Source organism: Cyprinodon variegatus, unplaced genomic scaffold, assembly GCF_000732505.1.
Source record: "Cyprinodon variegatus isolate N-32 unplaced genomic scaffold, C_variegatus-1.0 Scaffold1085, whole genome shotgun sequence".
Lineage (NCBI taxonomy): Eukaryota > Metazoa > Chordata > Actinopteri > Cyprinodontiformes > Cyprinodontidae > Cyprinodon > Cyprinodon variegatus.
This window is the reverse complement of record NW_015151538.1, coordinates 18,027-31,840: the sequence shown is the minus strand read 5'-3', so window position 1 is coordinate 31,840 and position 13,814 is coordinate 18,027. Positions and strand designations below refer to the sequence as shown.

The 13,814-nt window shown below is 39.5% G+C and overlaps 1 protein-coding gene across 3 annotated transcripts in view; it reads right to left on the bottom strand.

Moving 5' to 3' along the window:
- The window catches only part of LOC107101350 (SRSF protein kinase 2-like), an 84,299-nt gene that overhangs the window by 52,686 nt on the left and 17,799 nt on the right, over nt 1–13,814 (bottom strand). The window contains exon 1 of one of the 3 annotated variants that reach the window (XM_015400236.1): nt 9,981–10,670. The exons of the other annotated variants lie outside the window; for them this stretch is intronic. Within the exon in view, the coding sequence (XP_015255722.1) occupies nt 9,981–10,018 (38 nt within the window). The 5' untranslated portion in view covers nt 10,019–10,670. Of the gene's footprint in view, nt 1–9,980; nt 10,671–13,814 lie in introns of those variants that run through there. 3 annotated transcript variants of the gene reach the window in all.

Genomic DNA, 13,814 nt, shown 5'->3' with positions numbered 1-13,814 from the left:
CACACAGCCTAACACCCCTCAAGGAAAAAAATCAAAAAAATGTTTTCAATACTGTTTTATCTTCCTTATATTAGACAGATCTTTAAGGGAGATTAGCATATTAGGAAATAAAAACTGACAAAGCAAAACTTTCTACACACAGACTTCTGTGAGGGTAAACTAATTTTAATGTAAGGATTTGGTAAATGTGTGTAAAAGTAAATAGAACACACACAACTGGCTGTTTCTGCCACGTCACGGCTGTCAAACATGAGGAATAGGTGTGAGCGAGCATGTTGAGCTGGTCCAATCAGAGCAAAGGAAACCCCACCCACTCTGAGCTGATGAAGGAGAAAATAAAACACACACACAGTCTTAGGAGCATTCTACAGGAAGAGATATGAAAGTTTAAGATGTTTTTCAGACACAACAGATGAACACAGCGGCCTGCTGGGTAGCAGTGGTCCTACAGCGCTTCAGTGTGGGAATAACAGCTGCTGCGACATGCTTGCCTCTGTATTTGTTTGCAAGTCTAAGAGAATGATAAAGGGGGAAAAAGTGGTGCCTTCAGTAAGAACATGTTTTTTTTTTATACACAGGAATATGCAAAGCCACACAAACAAACAAAACGGCTCTCCAGCACATAAACAGGCCATTATCATTCCACTGCCTCCCTGCTGCAGTATCTGCACAGGCCGGTCCACCGGTGACCTCGTGTTACCCACCACCACACTGCGCAAGTCTGCAGAGAGCCATCTATCTTCTCCTCCATCTTCCCTCCTTGCTTTTCTTGTTCTCTATTCCAAGTTGTATTTCTCTCTTCTCTCCAGAGGTTTTTCCTGTTTTCCACTCTCTATCTGAGTCTTACATATTTTTATCTCCTCAACTGTTCCGACTTCATCACTTATCCCTTAATTCCTCATTGGGACCAAATCTCTTCCACGGTGTGCTATGTTCCTTCCTCCCTACCATAGAAAGATCTCCTCCACCTCGGCTCCCTCTGCCTGCTTTCTCTTTGCTCTTCATCCATTTCTCTCTTTCTGCTGAGTATTCCTTACAGTGGAAAGTCCATTCCAGGAACGCTTATATGCTGATGGCAGATAGCTGCGAACTAATGAGAGAGGACAGCCTTTCCTGCATGCTAAATACCTACACCGCATCAGAGGACTTGTAATAGAAAAACAAGGAATTCAAGAACTTTGATTTTTCTCCTTCAAACTATGGTTCCTTTTAAGCCTTTAAATTCAGGCTATTAAATTCAGTGCAAAACAGTTTTTTATATTCACTCATTACTTGCAAGATTATTGTTTTATTTTGTTCTTCTAATAATGTATTTTTTACATGCAGAATTATTAGGCCCACTGCCCATTTTGACTCATGCAAAAAAAAAAAAAAAAACAAGAACCGGTGTTTTAGTTTATATTAATTTTCGCTCATCCTTAAAGGTTTTTACTTTATGCAAACATTAGAACACACCTCACTCCTGATGAATAGATGCTCCATGGAAAAACACACCTCAAAGGAGGTTAGACATTAACAAGCATCCCTCTGAATGGACATTTTACTGCTTTTCTTGGCAGAGTTCATTTGAACTGGTTAGTTTCCTGAAACTTCGTAAAGTTTTAGGCATAATTCTTACATTTTTCATTAAGGCTTTTAGGTAGTCTACTGAGACAGCCTAATATTAACTTACAAAAATAACTTAAACATGTTTTTGAGACCATCGTCTAGTTCAAAGGTCTGCAATGTTTACAACGCAAAGAGCCATTTTTTTATTTTAGTCCAGCCAATAAAACTTTAGAGCTACAAGACATTGTGTCACCTATCTTATAAAAAGAAAAAGATTATTTATATCTAATAAATATCTACTACAATGGATTTGCCTTTTGTAAACAACAAACTTTCATTTTAACTTCTAGGTTTCAAAATTGAAGGGAAAAAAAACTTACAAAAGAGAATAAACACATTTCAATTGGTTGATAATATTTGTGGGAAATTACATTTTTATTCTCTATTGAAGTCGATGTATTTAGTGAATTGGAGAAAAAAAAAATTTTTTTTGACTAAAACTTGGCTAATAAATCTGAATTAGAGCTGCCAACATTACATTCCCTTTGTTAAAGAGAAGAAAAAACAAATCTACAACAGGCTGACCGGACTTTATATTTCCATCACGCTTTATCCCAGCTGGGGTTGCGGGGGTCTACAGGCGAGAGGCGGGGTACACCCTGGACAGGTCGCCAGTCCATCGCAGGGCAACACAGAGAAAAACAGGACAAAAAACCCTTCACACTCACACCTAAGGAGAATTTTAGAGAAGCCAATTAACCCAACAATCATGTTTTTGGACTGTGGGAGGAAGCTGGAGTACCCAGAGAGAACCCACACATGCACAGGGAGAACATAAATTCTGACTAAAATTCACCAATTCTTTTTCATATAAAGCACAGCACTATTCTCCAACAATATGTTGCTCTCCCTGCAACTGTCACCAAAAGGAAGGAACCTGGATCCAGAGAAGGGGAACGCCGTCCTTGAGGTGTCCTGTAACTTATACGTTTCTTAATGATGCAAGGATTTCTATTAATGATAATGATAAAATTATTTGATTCTAATATAAAACAAACAAAAAAAAAACAAACATGCATTATCCAGAGCATTGAGCATTAAAATAACATTCATGTGTTCATGAAAATAGAGATATAGTACGCACACTTAATAATAGTTGTGAAAAATGCAGTTAATTCAGAAAGTATGTTTATTACTTTAAGTATGGTCTAGCACTTTAGACTGAGACCTAGACAGATTTATTTTGTATGTGTAAACAAAAAGAAATTTCATTAAGAACAGTTCTTTTTTTTAAAGAACAGCCTTGAAAACAGTAAAAAAAAAAACATAAAAAACAGTGATATAAACATATGACTGTATATTTACAGTTCTAACGTTTCTTTTTTTTATAATAAAATCTAATAAATATAATAAAATACAATAAAATAACCCATTTTACACTTTGTTACTTTTACTTAAGTACAGTCATTGTGATACTTTTACTTTTACTTGAGTATTTATTTGTTTGTTTATTTGTAATTGCACTTAAGCACTGTTTCTGAGTACTTTTTCCACCACTGCGTTTAGCAAAAAACTTTGCTTTAAAGCAATTTACAAAACAAATGTATCCAATTTATATATTAGGACTGATTTAGTCAATTCAATATTAAAATATCGAATACATCCCTAAAAGGCCAAAAATAAATGCCGTTCATTTCTGTAATGAGTGCCTCTAAAAACATAACTGCACCTTTATGGTGCCTAAAAACAGGAAATTTATCAGCTTAATGATGAAGGAAACCCCACAAATCAAGGTTTCCTGTTTTATTAAATTTCCAACTGGATCGATGACGTATTTTAAGCTAAGAGAAAATTGATTCTCTTAGCTTAACCAAACTTTCTTCAAAAAAACACTAAAAATCAAACAAAATCCATCAGTGGGAACAGAACAGCTGGAAATGAATGTAGGAAGTTGATAAGATAGCAAGGAAAGAAAGTGACTTAATATTCCTGCACTACAGGAAATGCTGGAATGCTGTTTATATAAATCAAGTCTACAGATCGGAGTGAGCCAAATATGGAGCAGCTTAGAGGGTTTATATTGTATTCATCCTGGTTCTTCAGATTAAATGCAGTTTGGATCCCATTTTTCCCATGTCTGTCAAAAACCCGAAAACTAGCATAAAGGAATGCAGTGATGCTGGAATAGGAAGGGTGTTTTCACTGTGCATTACTGCTGAGGATAAACATGTGGACGTTTATCCAAAGCATACAAAGCCAGAACAAACAAAGAGGGGGAAATAGCATCTAAAACTCATCTTAAGGGGTTTGCACCAATATTACAAGTGTGACCTTTGACCCATGTTGCCACTAACACTCCTCTGAGGGAAAGAGGAAAGGTGCAGATCAGGTGCCCAAGTTACCTGAACACACCTCTGGGGTGTCGTCATGGCAATGGCTGGCTGCTTACATGGTGTCTTTTTCCCGCCGACTAGGTGATTCCTGTCACTGATTAACCCCATAGGATTACAATGAGCAGAGTGGAAATTCCCAGAAGGACTGCAGTGAAACAGCTATGAAGTCAGGTTAGACTAGTTTGCAAAAAAAAAAAGAAAACTTCAGAGCAGTTTCAGCTGCACAAACAACCACAGAAACTTATTTACCTTTGGCACATCACTGAAAGCCCTGAGGGGGGACAGATGAGATGGAATGCAAGAGGCGTCGTCCTTTCCATCAAACCCAGACTATGAAGTAAAAAACATGAGAAAGGGAAGTAGGAGAAAGTAAAGCTAGTCTTCTGTTTCGGTTCAGACGTGGGAATTGCACGGTGTGGGTGATGGTCAGATAGCCAGACAGGCTGAGTATACCCAAAGCGACGTCATTGCCATTGACAAGCTGTATCAGAACTGCCTGCAGTATGAGACTGTTATACGGGCTGACAGGATATGTTCCAAACATTCACACTTCATCCTCTGCTGCTCATTCTGACTCTTTTCCTCTGTTTTTATGTCTTCTTTGAAATTTTCATTGTTGACAGAATTATTTCGGGAAAGACAAACACTCCTGAAGAAGATGCAGCTACGAAGTCAGCCACAGGGATTGCAGTAATCTGTTTGGGTTTTTCAGGAACCATTTCTTATAAAATACTTGCCATAAATTTCTAAACTTGATTGAGGTTGGACTTTGAATAGGCCATTTTGAAACATGAATATGCTTTAATTAAACCATTTCAATCAGGGTCAACGGGCTTTTTCAAGTTGGATCTGAAGCCAAGTTTTCATTGTTTTGCAGCCTCTAACAAATCCTTCTGAACTGACCTGTATTTGGAAATTTGGTGTCCTTTTAGGTTTGCATTATAACTTTCTTAAAACATATGGTTTAAATTGCAACTCTTCTATAGTTTTATATTGAATCGAGTGAAAAACTAAGGTCCAGCAGGTTCTGCAACAGCTTTTCCCCCATTGCCATCAGACTGCTGAACTGCTGAAATCTAAACTTTACTTTTTAAATAGGACTCAATGTTCTACTGCATTTTGCACCATATTTATTTTGCACTGCACAGAACTTTTTCATATTATTCTCCTTTTGCAGCACTGTGTTAAACTGGTTTCTTTTTCTCCTTTATTTTTACATTCTGGTCACTGCTGCATTTTATACTGGTAATGTTTATCTTAATCCAACTGCAATATCATCACACTGTTTTAAGCTGGAGGCAACAAAATCTCGTTTTGCATACACTCTGTGTGACGATAAAGTTTGTTTGAGTCTAATAATCTTGTGTGAACTGGTCTGTAGATCAAGAGCAGTTTAAATATGGCCTTCGACTAAACAGACCTTTTCGACACGACCAGTTTTAGCAAAAAGTAATAGGAACTTTATCGTCCTCAAGGAAATATGTTACGTACATCTTGAAAATATTTTCATTTTAATAGAAATGTTTTTCAGCTTTTAGTTGAATTAATTATCACTGGTATTTTATTAACCATCATAGTAAGTAAGGCAAAAAACATCTCGAGAATTTTTCGTCATCAACAGACTTGGGCACACCTATTCATTAGTTTTTTCTAACTAGAGCAAGGCGTGTTAGATAAAGTTCCTTCTTCTGTTGTCTGGAACTGAGTATGCCCCTTTTTTAGATAAAACATATGGACACAAATTAACCCAAAAGGTTTGATAATCACATTGCTTTTCTGTTATTAACTAAACAACAATAATCTTCTCTTTTCTACTTTAAGTAAAACAATGTTTTATTTATTGCTTAGCTGGCTTTTTAGATAAAAGGAAGTTAAAAACAATGTACCGTTGCCTAAAATATTGGCATTTAATTTGACACAATCAAAAATTTGAGGGTATACTTATAGTTTTTAGAGGCAATATAAGCTGGTACACTTAAAACATGTATGTTATATAGAATAAATATCATATTTCTAAATATCAGAACCAAAAAGTTACAAATTTAAACTTTTCCAGCAAAATAAAAGCGCAAAAGCATTAAGCTTTGTACTTAAGCACTCCCCTTCAATCCATCATACAGAGCTGCACTCTCGCTTTGCAGCAAAGCCTGTAAACTTTTGACCTCCTGATGTTTAGAAAAACTCTCCTTTAATTCTTAGTCTAAGACTCTTCAAAGGACATAAACCCTCCATGGAGGAGCAGTGGTTATAATCTAAAATTGTATGTCAGAAGCTGCTTAAACATAGCTCTTCAATATCCCCTCACAAACACACCCCTCCTCGCACACACACACCTTGTCTTCCATCCATCTTTGCCATGCCTTGAGGACTGGGTTACACAACAAGGATCGTCTTCCTAATGCGATCGCTTGAAAGGCATTTGTCTCTCTGCCACATCTTGCCCTTTTCAGGCCTAATTTGCCAATCCGTTTGGTTTAACACACACCAAGTCCACATCGCTGTGGAATAAACATGCCTTGACACTAATAAAGCTCTTCTGAACTGAGCGTGGAAGCGTTCGTCTCTGCTGTCCAGGTTTTACACTAGAAAAGAACATCGGCTAGTTTTGTTTTTAAAGCAGAAAGTCACAATCAGACAAACATGAAATCATTTAGGATCAAATATTAGATCATTGATCATGGGACAGAATATAGACACTGTTATAACAGAGGTCTAGACAGATTATTACAAATTGAAACAAGAATTGTGATGTAATGATGAAACACTGACCATATGCATTAACACGGAAGAGACGACCTGAAAGCGTAATTATGGGAACTAAATACAGGGGTCATTTGAGATGTAGCAAGAGGTAAAGGGGGGGCAGCAGCAGTGAATGCAGGACAATCTCCTTTAGTTGTTACCTGCCATGCAGCAGCACTAAGCTGCGTTACTCTTAATTACAGATCGGTGGAAAACAGACAATAGCTGAAGGATTAAACAAGCTGAGCAGTGAAATCCACAAATCTCACCACAGATAAACTGTCACTCGATCCACATGCATCATATGATCGTTGAGGCCTTTGCTGTGGATTAGAGATCCTATTTTCTTTGTCTTAATCCCCTTCCCGTGGTCTTTCCACAGTCTGCATGTGCCCTCTGCCACATCATGCATGTGCCCGCTTTGCTTCACTCTCCGCTCTGCCCGACTATCTGTGTAATCGTGCCTCGTATTCTTTGTCCCCATTTAGTTTTGGCCTATCTGTGCACCCACTGCAGTATGTGCTGAAGCGTGCCAATCAGGGGCTTTGGCAAAGGGCCTTGTGGATGGCAGCAGCACTTTCCGGTCGTAAAAACCTGCGCATCAGAGGCTACCTGAGTCATCCGGTCTGCCTTCTCTCAGCCCTCCGGCGTCCGTCAAATCAAGCTCCTTCTGCTTCTTTCTGCATGCCACTTTAGGAATGTGGGCCTTGGCCCGATTAAAGCTGAATGAACATGATGCCTCTTAAATGAAGTCAAGAAAATCAGCCTATCATAAAATGTATGCTTTTTTTTTTGTTCAGATCTGTAACCAGAATATTAGCGAACACAAAGCTTCTGTGTACTTGCTGAACAATGCTAAAGGAATACCTTTTATAAAGTTGTGTTTGTGAAATGCAAATAAAGAGCTGTCTGCGCTTTGATCTTCAGAGGTTGCATGAGAGGAGAGGGGTGGATCCAAATAATTCAAAAGCACATCTCTATTTAGGAGCCAGACCTGGATGGTTCTCAACTACGACTATTTCCCATGCCTCAACACCCTAGAGGTTAAAATTCAAACCATGTCATTGAATATGTCCTTATGCTCAAAGATAAAGCTGCAGCTAATTACTGCTAACATGGAATAGAGTAGTATCTAAAAATATTATGGCTTTAATGCCATTAAAAATTTCTATAACACCATCGCTCAGGTCTGAAGCTCTTTTTTAATGAGATTGAGTAAAAAAGCGCAGAGTCAGCCTAGGTTTCTCTGGCTGCATGGAGCCGTAGAATGAAGGACAAGGCATGTCAAGAGCAACGACATGCTCCTCATCAACTGATGGGTGTTAGGCGACACCTTTTACAGTCATTTGACACACAGAGCCTAAGACAAGCAAGACAGAACCAATTTCTAAACTTAAGACCTATGCCAGAGTTGCTCATGTCAAAGAAAGGAACTTGCAGTCGTTTACAGTCCTCCCTTGTGTTTTACTGAGCACTTCAGGTCAGCTGGCTTAACAAAAAGGCTACTACATTTTCCCACAAGTGAAAAAAATACCTGAACTCCTTGAAAACAATCTTAGAAGCAAAGACGGACATTGTTTTGGAGACTAACTGGATCCAGTGTTTCTTTGAAGCATTCAACCGCCAACTGACTACCCAGCTCATCTTAATCTGACCCTGACAATGGAGTATTTTTCAAACATATTTCTGTTTCTCTGACCAAAATTCAACAACTCCTAGCCATCAAAAAGCATTCTTATTCAAATTTTTGTGCAATTTCCTTGTATCATCACCCAGTCATACATATCTTATAGCATTATGGGCAGAATATAAGATCCTGCACTACGGATGGGAATTCCCCTTGTCTCTGCAATAATAAGGATCATGATAAAGTATATTTATTAATATTTGCAATCAAAAGAACTGACATTTACCTCACCAGAGCATCAAAAAATATCAAAATTAAGGGGTGCACTGAATGCAGTTTTGTGACTGTTCACTAATCTTTAAAGTCTGGCCATACAGTTTTTATTTCATTTTTTTAATAACCGACAATCAGGTGTTATAAGATAGCAACACAGCTTCATTGTTCCAATCCCATTTTATGGAAAAACACAGACCAGCAGCCATGCAACAATTTAAACTTTTAACTGCATATTCAGACCTTTGAGAAGGAATATAAGTTCTCTGCATATCGGTTTCCACATGTTTCACCCAATCGTCGTTAACCCAAAGCTAAGAAATTGTGCCAATCAATCAGTGCATGCCTAATCAGAATATGTTTTAAAAACCCTTTATAGGAATTAATGTCTACAAGCACTACTTGGTGTAACTCGAGCACTGAGGTAGTCTGTCAGGTAAAAGGTGAGATTTACTTTTAGAGCAGTGACTGCATTCTTCTAAGCAATGAAAGCTTGTGCTTATAAATACCAGAAAAAAAACAACGGTGACATTTTAACTCCTTATTGCTTAACAGTGATTGACACAATAAGCACTAAACGTCCATCTATCAAACTAAATACAATAATCCAACTGTAATATCCAAAAAATGCTTCATTATAACAGCAGCAGTAGGAATAATTGTTGGTTCTCTATTCTTAAAAAGACACAGTTAAATCCTGTGCAATGTTTAAATTGGTCATTTAAATTTTACCTTGAAAAGCTGTGACATTTTTACTCAAGGTTATCATACTATTAGAATCTCATAAAGGCGACTCCATGGTCATGATGCTTGCTTTTATGTTGGATTTTGTGACCGATAACAGGCCTGCTGATCAACTTCCAGACAGGCTCTATTATGATATCCAATATTTAATCTGATTGGCCAAAGCATCCTAAAGCAGATGTGTACTGCTGAGGAGCAGCGTGCATTCTGGTGCGTCATATAGGGAGCTGTTGTCTGGTGCTGCTGCTGGCTGAGCTGATGTTGACGTGTTTTGACACTCTGTGCTGTGTAAGCTCCGTGAAACACCATCATACACTCTATTAAATGCATATGAGGTACATATTTCTGTGCTTTTGTTTTGCCAGAGCCTCAGAGTGAATGTGATCTGCTGGATTTGGTGTATGCTGAACATTTCTGAGCATAACATGTAAAGCATGGAACGGCTGCGTTCTGCAGCCGCCTCAGTGTTGAGTCTCGAACAATGGAAGAAACCAGCAGAGATGGAAAGAGAAAGAGAAAGAGTGAAAACATGCAGGCGTTCGTGGCGGTAGTGGTGCTGTTCTCTGCTGCTGGTGGGAGATTTGAGAATTCACCTAAAATGAAGGCATGCACTGGGATGACGGAGATGATAAGCATCAGCAGAGAGGTGTTACCTTTCAGGGGACGAGGATTTCTCCGAGTTCACGGACATGAGCGGTGCCTGGTAGCCGCTCTCTGGCCGGGCGTTCCACAGGAGACGGCAAAATACAAACACAAAGCTGCGTTCCTTCCTGTTCTTTACCGTTTCTCTGTTCTCTCTCTCTCTGTCTCTGAGTGAAGGAGAGGAGAGGGTTACTGCCTCCCCTCCTTCTCCTTCTCTCTATCCTTCTGCTCAAAGCAGATGAAAGAGATGGAGGATGAGACTCTCTCTACTGAAGGGAATGAGAGAGCAGCAAGTGTGCAGAGCCCGGTCTGCTGATGTGTTTGAGGGAGCTGATAGCGACAGCAGCAATGTCAGTCAGTCAGGCCCTCCTCCTTCCTCCCTCCCTTTCCTTCCTCCCTTCTCCTCCTTCACCTTGCCTCTCCCTCACTTCCTCCTGCTCTCACTGATGCTCCCCCTCTTCTCCCGCTTCCCTTCTTCGGTCTCCTCTGTGGTTTTGGTGGTCTGGACAGGGTGATGAAACAGCTTCACAGCTCTCAATCCTCAGCATGTCTCTGTCTTAAAGTCTTCCTCCTCTTTCTGTCAAGCTGGCTCAGACAGGCCTTGTGCAGCTCTGCACAACAACAGAGCCCAGAGCGAGCTGGAGCGTTCCACTCTCTGCTCAGGCGGAGGGGTGTCGGCTTGTAGCACAGACAGGGAAACTCGTGTGTTTCTCCTTGAGGTTCAAACTCCTCCCCTGTTTCCATTTTGCTTATTTTCTCACTCTCTCTCTCTCTCTCTCTCTCTCTTCCCTTTCTTCCAATTGCCTTATTACGACATCCTGTATCTAAGGGCAACGCTGCACAAATCTGCTCCACGCACCCCTCCACATCCCCACCATCCTCTTTCTCCTCCTCGCTGAGCCTCCCTTCCACCTCTGCCTGCTTTGCATGTGTGCACATCCATGCATGTGTCTGCTCGGCCTGCATCCCCGTCTGCCTCCGTGTTCTCTTCCTCTCCTGGGGCAGATGGGTCTGCTTCTACATGAGCAAACAGCTTGCAGAGAGGTAGCCCGAGGATGTGTGCTGTGTGTGAGGGTGTGGGGGTCAGTCTCTGTCTATCATTCTGACCTCGATATCGTTGCGCGGGTGTGTAGAGGTATGTAAACACTCATGGATGCATGTAAATGTGCAACGGAAAAATGCAAAACAGAGGGAAGGCATCCATGAGATGAAACCGGAGTTCGACCTAGATGACAAGAGACACCATTAAGCTCTAAATATGGTGTTTAGAAAGATGCACAATGGTATGTGAAGAGGAGCTGAAGGTTTCCATGGTTACCATAATAACAATTTAAACAGTTTGCAATCGATGGATGGATGGACAGACAGAGATTACTTCAAAGAATATATGAAAATAGAAATATTTTCCCAGACCTACCTAGTTTTTCTGTGTATAAGCAAATTATTTATATTGTTCATCCCTCTTTTTTGCACAAATTCTGCCATAAGTTAAATTAAATTCTGACATCACATCCCATTTTTAACCATCTCTAAGGATCTTCTAGATTTGCCAAAACAGGAACTTCTCCAGCTTTAATAAGACATGTTAGAAGCTAGATCTTCTCATCTTTTTTAACACAAGTATGAATTTGTGATCACATGAAGGATAATTTATGCTATATTTCTTTTTAAAAATAGAAACTCGTATATGTTGCAATTTCTGAATGATGTTTGAATGAAAAGCTCATCCTTATCCACCAAGTATTGTGTTATGCTTGTCATTTGGCCCCAAATCATTCCAAATCAACCTTTTTTTTTGTCCTGCTACTGTTGGACCCCGTTTTCTGTAATACCACTTCTCAAAAAATGCACCATTGCAGGCAGGAGCCCTGCAGGAGTTGCTGGGATCTTGCCGATCAAACGGGAACGAAAACAGGAATGCAGTGATCTCCTTTCATTCCCATCTCTATGCACTTCCACTTTCCCACATAAAAGGACCACATTAGGCACACATGACTCTGAGCCAAAGTATTGTCCTCATTCTCTGTGGATGTGGGCCAAGGGGGGGGTTTATTGGGCACACTTGCGGTCCCTGCGCAGCAGTGCAGGCAGCAGGAAAAATATTGAACCCATTTGAGACGATGCATGTGGCTTTTTAGTCTTCCTTTTTTTCCGAGTGAAAATTGGCTCTACATAACGCACCAATTCACTGGTGACACAAACAGACTTTTATGAAGGCCTGTTTGGTTTTTTGTTATTGAGGTTTCTTTTCTGCGTTTTACTCGTATAGAGAGGCAGGTAAGGAATGAAAACAGGGCAATAATTAAAGGGTTTAAACAATATTGATCCAGAGAAAAGGAATTCCTCTTCCCCAATTAGCATCCAAACTAATAACATATAAACATTTTGGTTAACTAAAGGTGGTTTTGGACAGTAAAGTGAAAACAAGAGATCCCCGCTCCATATTTAGACTTCCTATTCAAGTCCTTTCTTTTTGAGTTGAACATTTCTCTCGGCCTTTAGCCCTCTCCTAAATCCCCACTAATCTCAATGAATTCGTTCTTGATGTCATCATTTCACTGAGGGACAGTCAAAGTGAGACTTCAGAATATATTTTCATTTTGAAACTATGAATATGGATTAACAAGTTCTAATGCTGAATCCGGCTTTGTGTCCAAAGGGAGATGGGAGTAAAAGAAGGCTGAGGAAGGAGGGGGGAGGGAAGGAAGAGAGAGACGATGACTCTCATGAGCAGATATATTTTGGGAGGTGGCATCGAGGCTGCCGGGAGCTATCTTTAAGCGGCCTAGATCTCCTCAGCACTCGGTGGATGCTGGGGAGCGACTGAGGGAGAGAGAGAGAAGCAACACAGCAGATTTGTTTCTGATACCAGCAGCTCCAGAGGGAAGTTGGAGGAGAGCAGCTTCACTCTGTATTGATGAAGAAGATGTTGTGGCTTTGCCCTCTTTGTGTCAGCGACCTTGCTGTCAGAGCACAAAGGGGAAACAGCGCCACCAAGTGGAATCATGAGTAAATGGGCTTCAGCTGAACTGGTTGGAATCACTGACAAAGTGGAAGTTCTCTGCAGCAGACCTCTATGCAGTGGCATCAAAAGTACAAACATTTGTTACTTAAGTAGAAGCATAGATCCTGCAGTTTAAAAACACTCTGGTAAAAGTTAAAGTATCAACTTGACTAATTTACTCAAGTAAAAGTGAAAAAGTATGAGCTCCAAAAACTACTTAAAATATAAAAGTATAAAGTAACCTTAAAAAGAACAGCCAGATGCCACTATATGAATTGAAAGATCAATTTTTCGACTATTTCGAAAAATTCTCTGAGATAGGGCCAAGGATGAGGGAGGTCTAGTTGATCTCCGTCTCCGTCTCCCGATACGCTCTCGCCATGACGTGAAATAAATATTCATAAACAATAAACCAAAGCCAAGAGTAACGAGTAACGTTTGTTTTAAAAATGTAAGGAATGGAAAGTACAGATACTTGTATGAAAATGTAATGAGTAGAAGTCAGAAGTATGCAGATAAATAAGTAATGGATTAAAGTATAGATACCTAAAAACTATACTCAAGTACAGTAACAAAGTATTTGTACTTCATTTCTTGACACCTCTGCCTCTATGTGGGATAGGCCTGCATATGAAGTAAATTATCCCAATATCACTGGATGCAGTATTTAAATAACATGTCTTCTGGCTCCCTATGGTGGTTATTTATTTGTTGACTCTCCTAATGGCATTAAGGACAATAGATTTTAACGGTGGTGAGGCTATATGCTATATGCTGTTAGTATATATACATATATATATACATATACATATATATATACATATATATATATATACATATA